Raw genomic sequence first — 17,226 nt, 5'->3', positions numbered from 1 at the left:
AGATTAATTATATCTATATCAATTCATGAAGAAAGGGAATCAAGGGGCTAAAACTTAAAAACTGAAAAGACGAACATCCAAAATAAAAATAACAGGGATTTAACTTTTTCCTATGAACATATATAAAAGGACTCACATGCCACACAGAGCTCATTTTTGCTCAGACCTTCAATAGGAAAGCATCTCTCCACTTTGTCACAGCCAGCCAGTCTTTTCTGTTTTGATTTTATTCTTTAAAAGTTAAAAAAAAAACAGTTGATTTGATTTGATTTGATCTAAAAACATTCATTTTATTGGAATTTATTTTATTTAATTTTCATGAACATAAATATATATTCATTTCATTTCATTTTAAAACGATTTATTAAATTAAAAATACATTAAAAAAATGAATAAAGACATACATTTACACAAAACAAAGATGACACCAGTAAAAACAAAAGGGACAATTTTGGCAAGGGTTGGTCTGGTGTGGCAGGAAGCACCAGTGCTTCTCACATGAGACTGGGGTTATAAGGCTAACCAGGGGATGGACCGTGTGCCATCTGCCCCATTCAAGGGACGGGCTCAGGTGCCCTACCCTAACCCCTAACCACTGACCCATCACATAGGCTTCAAAGTATTTCAAGTTGTAAAAAAAAAAGCATTGTGAGCCCTTCAAGAGGTGCAAAAAGAATGTCTTTTTAATATTGATTCACTCCAACATTTACCTCACACACACAACCAACTGGCTGTAAAGTTTAAGTGGAGCATCTTTATTTTACTTTTATACAAAACAAACTGACAAAAAACCTTCAACATTATGTTTGGGTAATGCAATCCAAATCACATCAGCTATTAAGGCTAGTGGTTACCAAAACCGAGCAATCCATGTACATTTTTCATGCAATCTGCTGAACAATAAAACTTCTCCTGGTTTTTCTTTTGTGTTTGTATCATTACTGTTGCTTCCACCAGTTCATAACAATCAATTATTCCACCATAAAACTAAACAAAAAAGTCAGACATTAAATACATTAGGAATCTGTTGAAGTACAAAACACAATGAAATAACCACAAATTTTGTTTAATGCTGAAATTGAATGACAATACCTTCAATAAATTCCTACATTTCTAAACTGATTCATGTTTCTTCCTTATTCTTGCACTCAAATTAAATACACTAACTGAGGAAAGGCAGACTGTAGTCAATGTCACTGCATAATATAGTATAGTAAGAAAACGCTTAATATAATTATTATTATTATTTCTGAGTAAGAACAGTACATTTGATTTCATAAAGTCAGAAAAGATCACTCACAGAAAAAGTATCTTCATAAAAATGTGGTGCATTCTTCTGTGTGAAACCACCAAATAATCTAAACATTTCAGTGTCCCTTCTTGTGAAGTTAGTTTCTTTTTCATTGTGTCAGTGTGTTGTTTACATTTTAAGTGCATTTGTGTTTGATACTTTGGTCATTAACCTAATAAAACAGGTGGTCAAAATGTAACTTGATGAAAAAGCTCAAAGGTCTAAGTTAACAGTCCAACACTTTGGGAAGTGCTCCAGTATAGAGAGATACAGGACTTGTTTTGCCTAGTTCAATATAAAGATTAGAAGCAGGGGGAAATGCTTGTTTAGTCCATCACCTTCCAACAACTCCAAGTTTGTCTGATTCCCATGTTGTAACGTGTTGCATGTTATCAACTGAACATTTGTATGAATGCACAGGTAGAAAAGAGACATTGTGGTTTTGTGTAATTGTTGGTTTGAACGGTGTTCTAACTCTACTTTTAAATGGACAAGCTGACTACAGCATGGACTGTTAACTGGTTAGCAGCATATATCAATCCAGCAGACTTGAACTTCTTGGAAGCAGGATTTTCTTTCGATGGAGCATAAGAGAGCAGTTTCCTCCACTTCTATTCTTTCAACTACCTGAATCTAAAATACCTCTATATCTCTGTCCTGGAGGAACAGAGAGGAACCTGATGACTGTGACAAGTCAGAGAACAGGATGACTTATCTAAAGCATGTATTTATTCTTTAATATTACTGTATATATTCGCACTGAATACTGTGGCCGAGTGCAACATTTTGATGGACTTGTACCTTTAATCTTATTGGATAATGTGGTAGAGCGTCACATTATAAAGGACTTGGTGGCCATTGTTCCAGGCATACAGTGCTCTGTCTCGAGGGTTATAGTCGAGCATGGAAAGGTGGCTATATTTATTGGTCAGGGGAATGTCGATGTACTCATAGGTGGAGGAGTTGGTGGAGTAGGCATAGTACACTTTGGTTCCTCCAGAGTATCCATTAGTAACGTAGAGGGTTCCACAGATCATGAAGGCCTCGCCAGCACTGCGTTTTGGGTGATTGGTGGTCCAGCTGCGGATAATCTGCAGAGTGTTTGGATTTAACTGGCTGAGGACAATGTTTCCAGCATTCTGATTCGTAGCATAGACAGCCCAGAGCCCCCCCTCATCTACCATGAGATCGATGTCTGAGTGCCCCCCCCAGGAGTAATGATACATGTTGTTGTAGCCAGCAAAGTCAAGCTGTCGTGAACGACTGATGAGCGAAGTGCTGAAGTCAAACTTGATGATGGTGTGACTCTGAAACTTGTTGAAGTAAATGGATCCATTATAAACTACCTGACCGGTACCAGACCAGGGGTGAGGCAGGCGGTGAGAGGTGAAGTTATCTGTCGTCATGAAGTCATACATCGACTGATACTCTCTCACAAATCGGTTGTTATGGTAACCATCCATGTACCACACCTATAAGGGAAGAAACCAAAGACAATATGAGACTAAAATTTAGATATATTTGATATATAAATGACACATGACTGCATTCCATAAAATATACCAATATTGTTCAATTATATATTATTAACCTTGCAGTTTGATCATTATGTCATCATATTTAAAACAAGTTACTAGTTCTCAGCAAAACTTTCATCCCTACTTAAAGAGAAATAAAGCCTGGCTTTATTGTAGTTGTATTTACGATCTTGTGTCTCTTACGGTATTAGTTTTTATGAAGTACGGATGAAAAACAGAACAACCAAAAGCCGTAGAGGTGGAGGTATCCTGACTTTTAGTCCAAAAACTCTGGTCCTACATTTCCCAAAATGCACCTGGTGTCTTTTGTAGAGACTAGCTCCCTGGTAACGGGACTCCCTAAAAACATAGTTTTTTAATATTGATTGGCACAGTTTTGCAGGACTTTCACATTTTCCAAGATGGAGAGTGCATCATGTTAGTTCTGTACAAATAATGTAGATTACTACTTTTAATTTGCACTTCCCAGTCTTGCTTAACAATAGGACCTTGGGCAGAAAGCTTGTCAACTCAGGAATGGCATAGGGCTGAAGACAAGTAGGCGGTTGACCAGCCGCCTCAGAGACTGGTCTTGGCAAGAGGCTAGCAGGCAGACGGCTTGCCGTAATAGAGGCTGGAGCTGGCCGGGAGCTGGTAGGCCAACGGCTAGCCCACACAAAGGCAGGAGGCTGCAGGGGGCTAGCGGGTCAATGACTAGCTGACACATGTTGTCGTCGGGAACACTGCTTCCACCTTGTAGGAGCTGGCTTGATGGCCAGCCGTGTCCCCCAGAATGGGGACCACTGGGATGTGTTAAGGGTGGGAAGGGGGTTAATGTCTGCAGGGTTCATGTGTTGGTCGCTCATTCTGTCAAGGTTGGCATCACAGGTGGACAGGGATTGAAGCCAAATGCAGACCACATGGCAAGGCTGGTGTAGTTCAACACTTTCAGGACTTACAGGCAGGTGACAGATCAAAACCACAGAACGGTCCAATATGGTAAACACGACCCAAAACAAGGGCGAGAAGTCCAAAGACAAGAAAATGAACACGTCCAGATAGAATTAGGCAAAAATAAGGTAAGGCAAAAAGAAATCCAAACTAAGCTAGTCTAATACAGGCAAAGTACAATGAAACTAAATCCAACTCCAAAATACCAGGAAACCAGAGATACAACTTACACAAACAGGAACGAGGACGGGCTGACAAAGACTAAGGGGAAAACACAGACTTAAATACACAGGGCAGGACAACTAATGAGACACAGGTGAAACAAATCAAACAATCACTAGAGTGGGAAAAACACAGGAAGTAAAGCAAAAGAGGACACATAAGGTGAACCTTCAACATAAAACAGGAAATTACAAAACCAGATCATGATGTGCAACTGGAACGTTCATCAGTGAACAGAGGAGGGGGTCTATGACACCACTTAATAGCCACTTGCATGGCCTGAGATCCCTCTGTGGGTGACTTAACATTCATTCACACCATAAAATAAGATAAGATAAAACTTTATTTATCCCCCGTTGGGATTAGGGATTAGTTGTCCTCCCATGACCTGCCCTTTAACACCCACTGACACCATGACCCCTGTGACCTTAACGACTCACATGATGGCTGTGTCGGTCAATGATCCTACACAAGGATGAATACCTGGGAATCCCCATGTGTCTGAAGAAGCCTCTTGGATGAGAGGAGAAACATCCTCTAGAACCACAAGTAAATTCAGTTGCCTTTGTAAAGGACTAAGAAGTTTTTTGGGTGTCTCCTCTAATAAACAACTACATCTTTCAATCCTCACACCGCTAGCTTTAGGGCATTCAGTCGTTCGCAACTGGACCTCATCAGGTCCAGTTGCGAACGATTGAATGGCCTAAAGCTTACAATGACCTGGATGAATGAGAATATTCACAGGCATCTCACACCGCTAGTTTGTAGCACACACTGTATGTTAAAAATCTATATTTTCCAAGCTAAGATAATAATGCTATTGTATTTTGTTGCTGAGACTCACTCTATTGTCTCCAGCTGGCGCAATTGGGTCAGTCATCCACGATCCAAACCTTGATCCAGATGTCTTGATGGTGATGGGCTCAGATATTCCTGTTAGCTTTCCACAGGCTGAAATGAAGCAGCAACATACGGAAGTAAAGGGTGGACAACAAAACAGAAATATCTGCACAAAGAGATTTTTGGTGAATTAAGTTTGGTTCTAGTAGAGTCCCTGTTACCCTGGAACCCTGGAACAACTGGAATCCATTTTCTGAGTGACTGCTTTCTAGTAAATAAATCGTTCCTACTGAAAGTGCCACTTTTAATTATTCATCAACCAATATATTTCATAGTTAGCCTAAATGTGCCAACAAACCATGTCCCTTTCTGATCAGGCAAATGGGTTAATAATGCAAAAAAAAAAAATTTGGCGACAAGTCATTTTAAATTTTTAATAATAATTCTTACTCACCCAGCCGCTGCATGCAGGCCCGTAGCCTATCCTCCAAGCTTATAACTCGGCTGTGGAGCTCCTGGTAGTCCAGACCTCCCAGTTGTTCCTGCAGTGTTCCCAGCAGTTCAGTAACATTCGCTGCCTCTTCTTTAAACTGTCGGACTAGCAGAGTGTCTGCCTTGTAGGCCTCCAGGACTGGGATCAGAGGACGTAACTCTTCCATCTTTGCTTTAATGGACTGAAAGATAGACAGCAGAGAACAATAACCATCCAGGTCAGGCATTTCCTCTCAACAGTCCACCTTCGCATCATGGTCTGAGCTTCAAATGTTTGTTAACTATAGATGACAACACAGTGCTCAGATCAGTTCTGTCAGATGCCATAATTACGTAGATTATTGAGAACCACCACTCCTTCTTCACACAGCACTAGCAGTTCATGAGCAGAGCAGAATATTCAGGATGTGTTCAGGCCCAGGGCATCAAAGGTAAAGGATCCAAAGGGCCATTGGTACCCTACCTCTATGTCCCTGTCCCTCATTCTTTTTAAATCATTAATGACTGTATTTTCACAAATGCCCCTATAGGGCAACACTGACACATTTCTATTATTACAACCCTCTATATGACAGGTTAAATAACGCATGCAAACATAATACAGGAAGAGTTTTTACATTGTAATCCAGTCAAAGAGGACATTGTCACACCATTCAAATCCATACAGTACATTGCAACCAATAAAACTGTTTCAGTGTTGTGTGTTACATTGTTCTGTTTGGGTCATTAACCTAGCTAGCTACCTGAGCTAGCGATACTGCAATACACTGAATGCTTCTGCAAACATTCCAAATGAACCACTGCATAAGAAACTAAAATGCAGTATTACAAAGTGGGTATCGGCCTCCGCATGCCAGGAAAAATGGCTGCTAAGCTACTGCTAATTATGCAGTAGTCACAGGAAATGCACTATGTTTGTCAGTGAGACCAACACTTGTCAAGAAAGTTGACATTTCTATTCCTCTAACATACTTGAACTGTAAGTAAAGGACTTTATCATAGAGTCCTATTATGGTAGTCTTGAGTTGCAATGTCTCATTCCACTGAAATGAGAGCACCGTAAGAGGAAGTAGGTCACGTATGCCATGCTCTGAGGCATACACCAGGCATGCCTACACTCCAAAAAATAATGTAGTAGTCTGAAGTGCCAAATCAAACGTATTATGTCAACAATTTCCACACAGTGTAGTTACGTAAATTCAAATCACAGTACCTTTTGTTTGTTGAACAAGTTCATTTATTACCAATGAAACAACATAGCCCCATAGATAACCAGCCGAGTCAGCTGCCAGAGTTTAAAATATTGTCAATCAACATTTTCCATCTTATTATATTGTTCTTCACAAAGTTTTATAATGTTCACAAAAGAGTAAAATAGAAACATATCAAAAGAACAAAACAACGTGAATAATACATTTCAGGTTTTGGAGACATAGGCAGCAGATAACAAATTAATTTTGCTTTTGGTGTTTTCATGGGATTTGCAATATATAACAAAAATATAGAAAATCACTTTGAGATGTCTGATCAAAATATGATCTACACAGGCTTTGACTTTGAGGCGCATTCCAACTTTTAAATGTGCATGGACAACTTGAGTGTGTGCATGGATAAGGGTGGCTGCGGCCGAAGTGGCCATGTTTCAACCTGTAGTGCTTCAATACTTGATATCTTGTAGTTTCTACTGCAGAACAGACTTTACACTTCCACATTCAAGGGACTGAAAATGAAAACAAAACAAAATTACTACCATGTATAGGAATTGTATATATTACTTACTACAAAGTTAATGTCTACCAAAAACGTGTTAATCTATAAATTGTTAAGATGGCCATTGTACTTACCACGACTGAAGAGCCACAAAGAGATGTAGAAAGCTTAGCCTTCAAACGTAGATTTTCTTCCAGATAGAAATGTCCTGTAATAACACATTAACCAGACTTGTGGTAAGAAAATAGTTGGAGTAAAAAATATATGGAACAAGCATCACTCTCGTTTTAAAGTTCTGATTACTTTCAAACAATGACTGACTGTTCAATATCTGCCAAAGTCAGATTTTGATATAGATCTGGCTTCTGCCACTTACAGACTGGTAAAACAGCATGTGAATTTGAATGAGTGTTCATTAAACAGTTGGGTGTTTTGATGCATTTTCAGGTACTGCTAACACAACTGTGCAGATTTATTCAACATCGTTCTGTTTTGGCGTATTTATGACAAATTTATTGTTCCACAATAAAAATAACTGTGGGAGTAAAGCACATCAGGAATATTGCCTAAATTCATACAGGGCTGGTCACTGACTGAAAATATGGCTAGATCTATTGTGCCAAGTAACTCACCTGGTAGAGTGCACACCACATACTAAGGCTACAGTCCTCACCACAGTGGCCTGGGTTCAAATTCAACCTGAGGCCCTTTGCTGCATGTCATCCCCCCCTCTACCCTGCCCTTCCTGTCACTCTCTACCGTCAATAAAGCAGAAACCCCCAAAAAGAGAAGAAAATAAAATGAATATCATAGATCTATTGTATGAACAACACCATGAAATCAATTAGACCAAACTCAATATTTCTCATGAAGAAGAGTGCTACAATGTTTGCTTAATTTGACCCTAAAATTGTTTCATATTCTGTTAAAGCCTTGAAGTCTTATTCTAAATAACAATATTACAACTGATTGAAAATAAGCAGTAATTATTGACTGCATGACAAAAAAAATGTTATTTCCTAGATGAAACATTTAAAATAGGATTTGAAAACCAGACCAGTGCTGTTAGAATATACAAATAGTTAATAAACTTGCTTCACTCACAAACCAAAACAACAGCAGTAATATATATTGAGTGCCTGTCTGCCTTCAACATGACAAAGGCTACACAAAAGCACCAGCATTTTAAATCAGGCTGAAATTAAATTCAGATTTTTCATATTCATGTATAAATTTAAGTATGTGCCTCTCCTTAAGTTACATGCCCTGTGCTCACCTTCTGCTTCATCCCCCGTAACTGGCTGAAAGGCTCAGCTCACCTTCACTTTTCCTTGGCATAAACTGTTGCTAATTTGTGTCAGTGAATTCAGCAATACCTATATGAAACTGATGAATTCTTGGCTTGGCTTGAATGACTGAATCATTTATTTTATCACAAAATGTAATATACCTGTACTCACATCCAGCTTTACTATTCACCCAGCCGTGCGCTGAGCCCACCTTTCCTGCCAAGATAGCAGCCACACCGCCGTTCTCTCGCTCGCCCACTCACTCACTCCGATAGTCTGCACACGACAACTAAAATACCAGTAGTGCTTCAAATCGTCAATACTGTCCGTCAACACAGCTGCTAATAAAACTTTTCATTTAGCCACAGGCAGTCTTATTCCACCACAATGTTAGCACTAGCTAGCGCTAGCTAGCATTATGTTAACTGGTAAACTGGCTTGCTAGCTAACATGAGCTATGATGCTCTCAGATATTGCCCATATTTCCATGAGTTATGTCCACCAACACCTTCTAACCCCATGCTAACATGCCAAAAAAGTTTGAAAAACATACTTACTCAGATAAATATTGGGATGTCACTCAGTTCTTCATACCACCGTAATCTAGGATCCACGAGCGCACCATCGTCGCCCATGCCACGCTTGACGACGTCATTTTTTACGGGACGGCTTAGATTGTGCGATTTAATTAACGATGTTACGTTGTATCAAAACAAATGGCCATTGTAGATTTGACAACTCCTTGGCTAGAGTTATACTTATTAAAGTGGACTAGGTTGAAAATGCTAACACAGTTCACTTTTTTGAGTGTAGGGCTCATGTTTTAAAGAAATCACCCACAATTATACAGTTTGGTGTGCAAAGGAGTAGGAGGAAGACCAAAGAAAAAGCATAATAAAGCATATAAAACAGTGAACAAAGAGGAGAACAAGGTTCTTCTTCCTTTGCCTCTTCAACCTCAAGCCAACTCAAGAGAACGGGTACGTGAGCAGGCTCTCGCTGCAACAAAAGATGATCCATTCAGGCTTGAATGTATGGTTGGGGTTCATCCATTCCATTAATTTAGTTTTCAGATTGATACATAGATTGAAATAACATCTAGCCAATGAAATTACAAACCCTAGGAGCTGATCAGTAAGAGGAGAGTTGCTTGGGTGTGGCTGGTAACTGTATCAGACTCAAGGGTCGCTCAATGGGATGCAGTATCAGATGCAGGGTAGGCGCCTGGAAGTAGGCAGTTAGAAGCTAGGAGTGTCTCCTCGCTACCATCTTAAACAGTCCTCAAATAACACCTGTTAGGGTACTCTAGACCTGGGTACTCTAGACCTGAGTATCAGACCCTTTAAACAGAGAGCTGGTCTAGTGCCTCCTTTTGGCATTTTTTGTCAGCAGATCAGTAATGGAACAAGAAGGAGCAGCCACAGCGAATCTGCTTCTCAGTGAGGTAAGTAACTCCTCTCACGGTGCCTCGTGTTTCAGGGACCTAGTATGGAGTGTAGGTCAGCAGCAATAATACACTTGAAGCACAAGAATTCGTTTTTCATACACAGGTTGTATTTACATGCATATATCGTGAACATAATGCAAGTTGTAGTTTATGGCACGATATCATGATGTGGGCACTACCTTGTACTGTCTGGCGATGTTGTTTTCATGTCCGTCTTCCACTTGTTTGAATTTGTTTTCCAGACCCTTTAACTGAACTTCCATTTTCTCCACAAACTGCAAATCTCTCTGGGTCCGCTGGTCCAGTACCTCGATGGACTGACTCATGTTCTGAACCTGGAAAACAAACACACGACACATAATAATACATACTGTGTCTGACTACAACTGCTACTACAACCACTGTACTGCTGATGTATCTTTATAATAAACATCATGCTTAGGATATATGGTAATACCATTGTCATGGCTATCGCTGTGTTCAGTTTATTCCCTTGTGTCTCTTTATGTTTCTCCTTCCCCGTGTCTCCTGTGCTCTTGTCTGTCTTTCTCTTTCTTCCTCTCTGCCTGTGTGGTGTGTAATTGTCTGAGTGAAGACAGGTGTGCTGAAGCCAGAGGAGAGCCTATCCAGCTACATCCCATCCTGTAATCAAACTTCCTCAGACTCAGTTCTGCCACATCCACCCAGACAAATTGTAGCTCCTGCTCAGTTAGTCTGTGTTTCCAGACCCTTTCTTGTTTACATTTGCTCATTGGCTGCTAGCTGCAACTAACCATATTTTATGTCATCTGCCCAGCTCCCCTGCCTCAAGTTCCTTTTCAGCCCTGTAACATCCTGGATCCCGCTCTGGACGTGCTCAGCTCTGCTACACACTTCTTGTTCAATATGTGGCATATTGCCCACTGACCATCTAATCAGAGGGAACCAGCATGTCCAACCAGGGGGCAAAAGTTTCTAGTGGGTTCGTTCTGGCTACATTTTGCTGGAGTCAAACAAGATACTTTTGCAGCACCTGCATGCTTAGGTTTATTTGTGGCCACCATTTCATAAGCTTAAAATATTAATGACCCTTATTTGCTTCCACAGAGTTAGGCACCACTGACCTTCTGATTATTGGTTGACTGCTGTACCTCCTGAGCCACAGTTGCTCCGTATTTACCACATAATACTACAGTGCTGCTACTAGTACCACTATAATACATAATACACCATACATCTACTACTACCGCCATGGCTTTAGCTCAGGAGGAAGGAACCTCATCCATTAACCAAAAGGTTCAATGAATGGCCTCTCCAGTCTACACATCAAAGTTTGCTTGTATGAATGTGTGTGTGAATGGGTGAATATACATTTGTGGATAAGGCCAAATCATAGGTATTATTATTATTATCGTCATCACTTTTATTATTATTAGCAGCAGCAGCATTATCATTTTCAGCAGTACCAGCAGTAGTATTACTATCAGTAATAGTCCTGTATGTAGTACCTTCTCCAGCAGCTGTCTGAGCTGTTTGGTTCGGGCATCTCTGGAGCATATCGTCTGCTGAGGAGCAACCACTGTACAAACACATCGGCCTTCAGCATCCTGAGCGGAACTGTACACCTGCCAGCCCTCCTCAGGGGCAGAAGGACCCACCTAGTAGATGGGAAATCAAAGGGTTAATTTTGGGGGAAAAAAACATGTTGTTTATTGCAATTACTGCAGTGCAAAGTTGTGTTTCCAATAATCTTGTAAAATATGTCAAAGAAGGTTCAATGTTCAGTTTTATTGTCAAATCCATGCAGGGTTGCACAATGAAATGTATACCAATCAAAGAGTACAGTAAAATAGTGACTGTCTTTTAAAAAAAAAAAAAAAACATTTATTTTTTTAGAATGTCTAGAAATATTATGAGGAAAGCATACGTGTGAACTTTTCTGTGGTGTTGGTATCCAGTTTTGAATTAGCTCAAGTCTCTCAGTGGTTTTCTTCTGGAGGCCAGTAAATACTGCCTTACAGTAATGGAGTCGTCTTGAAATAAAGGCATAAATCCGTTTTTCAGCATCTTTTTGATTAATAAATGGTCAAACTTCAGTTTTCGTCACCTTGTTGCTGTGGTCAGTTCTCAAGCCTGACTGAACTTCCTCCAGGATGTTGTTTTCCTTAAGAATGGTTAATTTGTACTGAAAGCATCTTTTCGACCTTTTCATTGGATATTGGCCTTTAGTTGGTGAGTTCATTACTTTCTAGGTTGGCTTTCTTTAGTAATGGTTTTATAACAGCTGTTCTGGAACCATCTGGGAAGATGCCTGTTCACAGAGATATATTTATAATCTTCAGGACATAACTTCAAACACTGTGAAACACCTGCTTTAAAAATGCTGTAAGTACAGGAGGTGGACGACTTAGACTCAGTGACAGTCAGACCGAATTTTCCCATGGCTCCATCTGTTTGACAACATACGGTATGACGTTTTAAATAGCTTGTTCTTGTGCTCTTGACATACAGGATACAGGACTTCAAAGAGAACATTTTTAGTTGTAATGTATATTCTGTCTGTACAGTATCCTCCAGTTAGGGTGGGTGTGGTGGGGTTCTCACTGTTTACATAGGCATTTATTACATTTAGATTTAGAGTACTAGAGTTTAGATTCTTGGTCTGATTGTCGATTGGGAAATCTTCTTTTCAATCATGTTTATGCTAATACATATTTATTGCTGGATTTCTGAAAACCATAAACTAATATTACATTTAAATGTTCATATTCATTAGTTTATTGAATAACACTTAATGCTAGTCCTAATTAGAAGTGTATAAAAAGGAGGATCTGAGGAGGAAGAGGATGTGTGAAGTCTGGATGGTGGATAAAATAACCAAACATCTTAAAAATGTGTTAAAGCACCAAATGTGTTAAAGATGTGTGATAATCAAAGAATGTGTTAAGCATGTGTTAAAATACTGAAAAGAGGATTCTTGAGCCCGGACAAGTCGAAATTCGTTCAGGCACTAATTGATTCTTAGTTTATACTCACTTACACTTATTCCCACATGTGGACAGGATGCACAGAGTACACACAGAATCTGTCAAGAGCAGGTACGTTTTGCTGTTTTATCCTTGTATACTAACATGAGGGTACACATGTGTGGTCAGTGTGCATCGAGGGCAGCGGTGTGTATGGTGTCACATCAGTACATACATTTTTGCAATAGCAAATATTTGAATGGACACCCAGACTTGGTGACACCAGATGTTAAACAGCAAAATGCTGACTTCCCAGAAATCTGACTTCCAGAAACATTGGTAGCCTGTCAGCTGTTCATGGCAGTAAAATTCAGGTCAGCAGATAAAAAACAACACTGTTCTCATTCTGTCACTCTGTTCAGAATTTAGTATCATAACTCAGCAAAATGAAATTTGAAAAATGAAAAACTGGATAACTAGAGATGTCTGCTTTGTTGCCAATTTTGCTGCCTTTTTTAAACAGGACCCAGATGGATTCCATCCCTCCTGGGAGGGTTAACGCCTTTTATCAACCAACATTGACTTGACTTTCCATTGCAATGTTTTACTTCCTGACCTGCATTGAGTCCAGCTGACTGTATCTCTCTGGCTTCGGACAGTATTCCTGTTTGGATTACGCCTAGATCTAATAACCACTCCCCCGTACATTCTGTGTTTTCAACTACTAGATCACGTAATCTAATCACGCTCTACTGTAGTAACTCCAGTCTGGCTAAGACCCTTATTCAAGCTGTCTTTGCGCTTTTAAACTCTCAGTCTGTGTCAAGTAAGTCTTTCATCCTCAGATATCTAATTTCTGAATGTGCTGGGGGAGAATCACCGTACCTATATTCCTCTTAGTTTTGGTTGTTTTATCCGTTTTGAAATTTTAACTCTTTAAATTGTGTATCATAACCCAATTTGTTGTGGAATGATTTATCAACCCCAATGCAAGTATGGGTTTTCTACTGTCCTCTCTTGTGCTTTAATTTGATCGGACCATTATAGTTGTTGAGTTTTACATTCACAGTGACAGCCCCCCTAGCAAATCTGCTACACATTTTTTAAAGACTTCTAAATCTTTTACATGTCTCTGGATTCCCTGTAAAAGACTGACATTGTCTCTGACTACAAATGTATTAGCTTTGATGCATCTGTACTACCAATAACCCAAGAACATACAGTCAGCTCTTGTTTCTTAAATGAGCAGTCTCATTACCCGTCTCAGGCTAATTACCATACTCACTTCACTAATATTAATGGCCAAGCTAGTTGGTTTATTGATTTGTGTACATCAGCGCTTGACAGTTCCACATATAACGGTATAACTGCCCCAGTTATTAACAACAACACCAGACAACAAAGAAGAGACTATATAAAGGCTGAACATAGATGGAAAAAATCGAAACTAGAGGTTCATCACCTCCATATGAGGGAGTTAGGGGGGCTGTCACTGTGAATGTAAAACTCAAGAACTATAATGGCCCGATCAAATTAAAGCACAAGCACAATTTAGCCATCCTACTTTCCTACTGTGTGAATTGTCTCCTCTCGTCCTGCAGGTCCTTATACACACTGTAACTCTTATGCACCCCTCATCTAGTCCATGTGATTGAATACCAACAAAATTCGCCGTAGCACTTAGGTCCTAGCTTAAAAAACAAGCCAACTCCTGAAGTTGGTTGAATGTCATCAAATCTTTGACAAACTTCAATACAATTCAGTCCAGTTCAATTGTATTTAAATAGCACCAAATCACACAGAAGTCGTCACAGGACCCTTGCCATATAGGGCAGGTCAGGACCATATACTTTGATGTACGGGGGCCCAACAATTCCCCCACCTGCAAGCAGTTGGTGACAGTGGTGAGGAAAAGCTTCCTTTTAACAGGCAGAAGCCTCAAGCAGAATCAGGACCTGGGTGGGCGGCCATCTGCCTCGAGCAGTTGGTTAGAGGGCTAAAGAGGTGGCTTTCATCATAAACATACTACTGAGACTGCTCTGCTGAGAGTTTCCAATGATATGTTTATGCATTCAGACAAAGGTGAATACTCATTCTACTAGATTTGACTGCTGCTTTTAGTATCATTGATCATACCATTTTGTTTGATGGGTTGCATAACTGTGCTGGCATTTCTACAGCTTTACACTGGTTTCATTCTTCTTTGACAAATACATGTATTTTAATTTCTATAGCAGCAATCATGTGTCTTCGTCAGGTCCCTGCTATGTGGTGTGCCGGGGTCAGTCCTTTGACCAATCCTTTTTTTGTTGTACCTGCTTCCTCTGGGTAATTTATTCAACTGCTTTCAGGATGTGTCATATCTCTGTTATGCTGATGATACACATATCTATTTCTCTGCTAAATCCAATAACCTGAATCAATTTTCCTCTCTCCATGATTGATAAGCTGCCACCAAGGAATGGATGTCTCTTAATTTCCTTCACATAAAACATAACAAACCAGAAATTCTGTTAATTGATTGAACTTTTCCCATGCAGTTGATCAATGTATTGGTCCATTTCACTATAATATGACATTTACCGCTAAGAATCTCATTGTAGATTAGTGGATCTCTGTACATTAAAGAGTATGGTGTAGACCTGCTCTATGTGGAAGGTGTCATCAGATAACTTTTGTTGTGATTTGCTGCTAATTAAATAAAATTGAATTGAACTGAATAAATACATATCTACATCCTGAAGCTGATTAATCAGAGGAATTTACTTCAGATCAGAACCTGAGCTATAAACAGTCTGTAAGAACAAAGATGTAAGTCATTCACATCCGCTGTTAACAGGATGTTATCTAAAACTTTCAACAGAGCAATTAGAACCTATAAAGAAAGACTGAATTTATCAAAAAATATTGTGGTTACTTCAACATAGCGGCAGATGAGACAGAAAACTGATCTATGAATATGGATGATTAAATGATAATACTAATAATACTGAGGACCACAGTGACCAGCAGTTATATGACATTTTATTCAGAGAAGAAGTTGATGGGTTACAATGGAATACTGTTTCTGCTAAATAAAGTACAGGAACTGTTAGCATTAGAATTAGCATTAGAGAGGAACATGCAGGATTAATCTGATGTCCTGATGTTTTAATATGTAAGAATAAATTCAGAGGAAAGAAAACTGAAGAATTTCAGTTTATGGATGTTGAGTGAGACAAGAGAAATTAACTTCCACCTGCTTTGACTATGCATTCTACACTATTACTAGTGAGCACTAGCAGTGTAGGAAGTTCACTCTCTACTACTACTAATACTACTAATAGTTGTAGTAGTAGTACTAATAGTAGTAGTACTGCTGTAACTGTGTGTACTGTAACTGTGCAGTCATATTTTCAGCCTTCTGTGTAATGGATCCCAATCATCTTCAGTCTCTCTGTTAATCTGCATTATTAACACATTTTTTTGGTTTCTGATGAATGAAATCTTATTAAATATGACATCAGATTAAAAAACCTCAATGTGAGCATTTAATCTATTGATCTGTTACTGTCTGTCCATAATGGCAAATTCATATTTCCATCAAATTACCGAGGTCAGATCATTTCAGTATAAGGTTAAGCCTTGGTTTCGGACGTTCAAATATGGAACGATCAATCTGTTCAAATAAAATTTGATAAACATGAACATCAGTGAACAAGGTTTTACTCAATCTGTGATGAAAATACAGTTGAACACACTGGAAACAGTGTGCTGTTGCAGGGTATAGTGTGATTGTAATACAAGAGTATTAATACATAGAGTATAATAGAATTCAGTAGAATATAAATCAAAATAGTATAATATTACCACAGGAAAGGGTCACGAGAATATTACAGATTCTACCAGAACACAGCAGAATATAAATAGAAACATTACATATTTACCACAGTCAAGTGTGATCCAATCAGCAGCAGCAGGAAAATGTTGAGCAGATTATCTTCAGACTCCATCTGTGTCAGACACATTCACCTCCTGCTGCGTAAATCTCTGTTTACCTCGCTATTAACCTGCTTATCTATATTAACCTGCTTATCTTTATTAACCTGCTTATCTACATTAACCCGTTATCTGTCTGCGTATTTGTTATCTGTCTCTTGGCCTCTCTCTCTCTGGTCTCTCTGTTCTGCTCTTCCTCCTCCCTCCCTCCTCTTTCTCTGGTCTCTCTGTTCTGCTCTTCCTCCTCCCTCCTCTCTCTCTCTGGTCTCTCTGTTCTGCTCTTCCTCCTCCCTCCCTCCTCTCTCTCTCTGGTCTCTCCGTTCTGCTCTTCCTCCTCCCTCCCTCTTCTCTCTCTGGTATCTCCATTCCTGCTCTTCCTCCTTCCTCCCTCCTCTCTCTCCCTCTCTCCCTCCTCTCTGATGCAATGCCAACACCAAAAATCAACCATGTGGAAACAAGACCTATATATATATATATATATATATATATATATATATATACTCAAAGTACATAATGATATCATATATATTATTGGCTCATTCTA

General features: G+C 39.4%; 1 protein-coding gene across 1 annotated transcript; it reads right to left on the bottom strand.

The window, feature by feature from the left end:
- Positions 1-673: 673 nt before the first annotated feature.
- LOC121606508 (noelin-like) lies at positions 674-16,823 on the bottom strand. Its single transcript, XM_041936857.1, has 6 exons — positions 16,631-16,823; positions 11,247-11,396; positions 9,939-10,094; positions 5,276-5,495; positions 4,826-4,932; positions 674-2,763 (listed from the first exon to the last, which is right to left on the bottom strand). Exons 1-6 carry the CDS (start codon positions 16,709-16,711, stop codon positions 2,101-2,103), a joined length of 1,377 nt encoding a protein of 458 aa, XP_041792791.1. The 5' UTR covers positions 16,712-16,823; the 3' UTR covers positions 674-2,100.
- Positions 16,824-17,226: the final 403 nt, after the last annotated feature.

The sequence above is a fragment of the Chelmon rostratus genome, chromosome 5, assembly GCF_017976325.1.
Source record: "Chelmon rostratus isolate fCheRos1 chromosome 5, fCheRos1.pri, whole genome shotgun sequence".
NCBI classification, from domain to species: Eukaryota; Metazoa; Chordata; class Actinopteri; order Chaetodontiformes; family Chaetodontidae; genus Chelmon; species Chelmon rostratus.
Note: the sequence above shows the minus strand (reverse complement) of the source record. Positions and strands in the feature narration are given on the sequence as shown.